Source organism: Arachis ipaensis, chromosome B08, assembly GCF_000816755.2.
Source record: "Arachis ipaensis cultivar K30076 chromosome B08, Araip1.1, whole genome shotgun sequence".
Lineage (NCBI taxonomy): Eukaryota > Viridiplantae > Streptophyta > Magnoliopsida > Fabales > Fabaceae > Arachis > Arachis ipaensis.
The window spans coordinates 106,246,054-106,250,327 of NC_029792.2; the positions used below are offsets into that span (position 1 = coordinate 106,246,054).

The 4,274-nt window shown below is 32.3% G+C and overlaps 1 protein-coding gene across 1 annotated transcript in view; it reads left to right on the top strand.

Moving 5' to 3' along the window:
* The window catches only part of LOC107611364 (cyanogenic beta-glucosidase-like), a 3,125-nt gene continuing 1,858 nt past the window's right edge, over positions 3,008–4,274 (top strand). The window contains exons 1-2 of the mRNA XM_016313300.2: positions 3,008–3,240; positions 3,389–3,458. Coding sequence (XP_016168786.1) covers positions 3,112–3,240; positions 3,389–3,458 — 199 coding nt within the window. The 5' untranslated portion in view covers positions 3,008–3,111. The remainder of the gene's footprint in view (positions 3,241–3,388; positions 3,459–4,274) is intronic.

A 4,274-nucleotide genomic window follows, 5' to 3' on the forward strand; every position in this document is an offset into this window, starting at 1 on the left:
CTATTCATACCAAAATTTACATAAGCTTTAAATACATACGTTAAACAGAGAAATCAGAACAGAGTAAAGAAACACAGAGAACAGAGTAACCAGAGCAGAATAAAAGGATACAGAGAAAAGAGTAACCAGAGCAAAGTAAAAAGACAAAGAGAAAAGAGTAATGTGATAAAGAGAAATGGTTTGAGTTACGATGTTGTAAAAGTAAAAGCTGTAAAGTTTGTATAGCATGATTGAACAGAGAAAGAAAGAGGTACTGCATAAGAATGTGAAAGTGATGATGATAATGAGAATGATTATGTGATTATCTGCTGCGTGAAGGCAGTCAGATAGATGGTGGTACGACCACTGAGAGTGCTTTCCTGGGATACTTAGCTATAATGCTATTCTGTAAGTCAGAGGACTCTTACAGAGGTATCGAGAACACACGACTAGCATATACTCCTGTAAGTTAAAGGACTCTTACAGTGAGAGTTTGTGTATGCTCTTGTAAGTCAAAGGACTCTTACAGAGAGTGTGTTGGGCAGATATAAGTTAACTAGCTCCGCCATGCAAGTCAAAGGACTCTTGCAGTGGTTTGCCTCACAAGTCAAAGGACTCTTGCGAGAGACATTGCCAACAGGAAAGCCTTACCTGGTCAGAGGACTCCGGGTAACGTCGGGAGCGGGTATGTAACCGACAAATGAGCTCATTACCTGCACTAGGGCTAGACATGCATCATATTTGGTTGCGCATTTCCTCCGTTATGATTGTTGTTTGAATGTATGCCTTCTTTGTTCCTATTGTGTGGCTACTTCATGAGGTACCAGAGAGACGTCCTGTGGAAAAGTCTGATCGTGCAGAGGAGTAGCAGATGATGTTCTATCTTTTGATGACGTTCCACTTGACTTGAGTTTCGAAGATCTAGAACGTACTTTCCCTCGCTTTAGTACTTTAGAGGGACTAGGTGAGTATATAGTCTAGGCTAGCCTAGGTGCCAGCTTAGGGACCTCTTGAACAGGTCAGGACCTGGGATGTTGTATGTATATATATGTATATAGATATTATTTAGCTATATCTAGGGGTGTTCTAACTAACAGTCTATATGCTAATAAAGGCTGAATCACCGAATGTTGTCAACTACTTGTGATGTATTTTTGTGTGGTTGTTTATAACTGTTTTATCTGTTATTACTTGTGAATTGATTATAAATGATTCTGTCTATTAATCCAAATGTTTTCAAAAAAAAAAATACACCACGCAAATTAACTACGCGTTTAACAACGAATCAGGCTCATATGATAAATAATAGATAATAATTAGGAAGACAAATTGGTAGCGCTCAGTTTCTGGTATGATCTAGACATATTGAAAATTGGGTCGTTACACTCTTGAACAACAATAAATTTAGTACACAGTCTACCCTTACAAGCATCTATTTGTCCAGTCTCTACATTCATTCTCTCTATCTCTACACTTAATCTCTCTATCTTCCTATCTTATGCCTTTAATTTGTTCATTTCAGCCTCCAACCAACCACTATCTTGTGTTCCCATAAGTCTAACATTTACAGTAGATATTCTTTGTCTTCTTATTGCACCCTCTTCATCAGCTCACTCAAAAAACTCACATCTTTTATTAGAAAAATAAATAGATTTTTTGTTTGAATTCTTTGACATTCCAAAAGGCCTTTGATCATCTACTCTTTGAACCTTCATCATCATCAATCTACTCAAAGACGTTGCATTATGACATCCTCCCATAAGAAATATACTTCTAACCATGATTTGTCACAATTGAAGAAGAGAGCACAACAACTGCTTCACCATAGAAACATAGGTGTCTTCTTTCAATGAAGTTGGAGACCCTTGATATAAAACTTCCTAAAGGAAGAAGAAAAGAGGATCCTTGACTTAGATCCATATCACCTTATGTGTATCTCAGATAATGTATAAAAATAAGAAATGAGAAGGAGAGAAATGCTCAATTCATACGAACCCTATTATAAGTGGAGGGTATAGGTAAAAATTTACACTTCACTCCATATTTTTTAAACATTTAACTAACGTTAATAGAGATGTAATTAAAAAAATCTGATATGGTATATGGAGTCAATTAAAAAAAAAGTATAAAGACTTATTGAAAAATCGGCAAAATTATAGGAATCGGTAGAATAATCAAACTTTTATTTTTTATTGGTACAAAACGAGTTTAATTCTTTTGTAGATAATTTTATTCAAGTAATAAATCTAGGCGTCTAAGTATTTTTTAAGTCAAGTTTCCAACCAAGTCGTCGTGTGTTTTTTCTTCGTACGTACGTATGCGTTGTTACTGCTGCTACTTCTTCTTCTTCCTCTTCCTCCTCCTTTATTATCTTCATCTTCTGTGCACTTCTTTCTTCAATGATATTATCGTCATTGCCGCCATCGACGTTGTTATCATTGCTACCACTACCGCCTTCTTCTTCTCCTTCTTCTCTTATATATGTTTAGTAAAGATACTGAGCACATAAATTTTGATACATGGCACATGAATATTGGTGCACAGCAGAAAATTTTCGGTGCTATACCAAATAAATTTTTGTGCTATATGTAAAAAAAATTATGTTATATCTATAAATTTACATACTATCTGCAAAATTTTTGTGCTGTATATAAAAATTTTTGTGTTTGATAACAAAATTTCTGTACTTTGTAACAATATTTTTGTGCTCCTGATAAAATTTCTATACTGAAGATGCACAGAGACAAAGAACCACGTCATGGCCAAGCATGTTTTATTTTTATTAGGTTTGTTCTAACTTAATTGGATTTGATTACCAAAATTATTTGTATATATAGTATTATTGTTTATTTAAGTCTTCTTCTTTTCTAAGTAAAAGTAATTTATTTGGTAAAAATTGATAATAGATTTATTATTTATTTTAGTAGAGAATAATAGTTGAAATATTAATTATTTGAAGGAAATTTTGACTAACAATTAATATGAGTATAAAATCATATCATATTACCCAAAACAATTAATATAAAAAAAAAATATTTTCTCCCTGAAACAAAATATCAGTTTTTTATCCTTTATAAGCAAAATGAACTTTACCAATTCTCAGTATTCTGAGGTTAACTCAAATTCAAACAAATGATGTGGTTTAAGGGTGTTCTTGTTGTGTTTATTGTTTCTGTGGCCTTGTTTAAATGGGTAGCTTCTCTTAATTCTAGTAGCTTCCCTGCAGATTTTCTATTTGGTACAGCATCTGCAGCTCATCAGGTTTTGTTACGTTTCTCTGAACTATTTTCATCATTTATTACATATTTATTATCAAATATATCTTTGTGAAGAAGGATCTCATTCTACCTTCTTTTCCTGCTATGCACATTCGCTTTTTTTTTCCATTTTTTTTTTTGTTTCCTAAAAGATTGAAGGTGCAACGTATGAAGGTGGCAAGAGCCAAAGCAATTGGGACAATTTCACACATAAATACCCTGGTTAGTTGGTACTTGGTACCTTAACTTTTATTTTGTTAATTTTTTCCTCGGCAAGCGATTGCACTTAATCAAACAACAAAACTATTGGGTTTGCTTTATTGACGAAGAAGCGATTCCATTATAGATTTAAAATCTTGAGCTACCACGCACTGTAGTCTTCTGTTTTTAACTCAGCTACTAGTCCTTGTAAAACTATTTATATATTTTTTATTCTTTTGAAACATACTTTTCTAGTAGCACTCTTGGAGTTTTGGCCATCATGATTTTTTATTGTTATTATTTTCTGTGTCTACACATTTTTTTTTTCGGTTCAATTACATTAGATGTCATATTATTTGTGGGATTACATGTTATAAATAGTGATTGGAGATTAAATTTAATATTTATCACTCTCACATTTGGTTTCAATTTATTTTAAATTTTATACAAGGTAGCAAAATTAATTGATTTTTCATTATACTGAAATCGCCCCTCTAAAGTATAGTTAAAAAAACTGGACCAGTCTGATCAATTCGATGGAAAAATCAACGAATTAGACTCTAAGTTGGTCCAATTTAATTCCCTGGTTGCTTGTTTTTATCCATTAGCTATTATCGATTTTTTTTTTTAGGTTATTAATGGTTAAATTGATCCTTGAAAGATGGTTATTCTCCAAATTCATTTTTAAAAAAATTTATTGATCAAATTAGTCATTCAAATATTACGAATTAGTTATTTTTGTCATTTTGTCACTCAATTAATAATTTTTGTCAATAATTGATGATATATAACGTTAACTGATAGCATATATGACAGTTAGAATGTCTAATTTATATA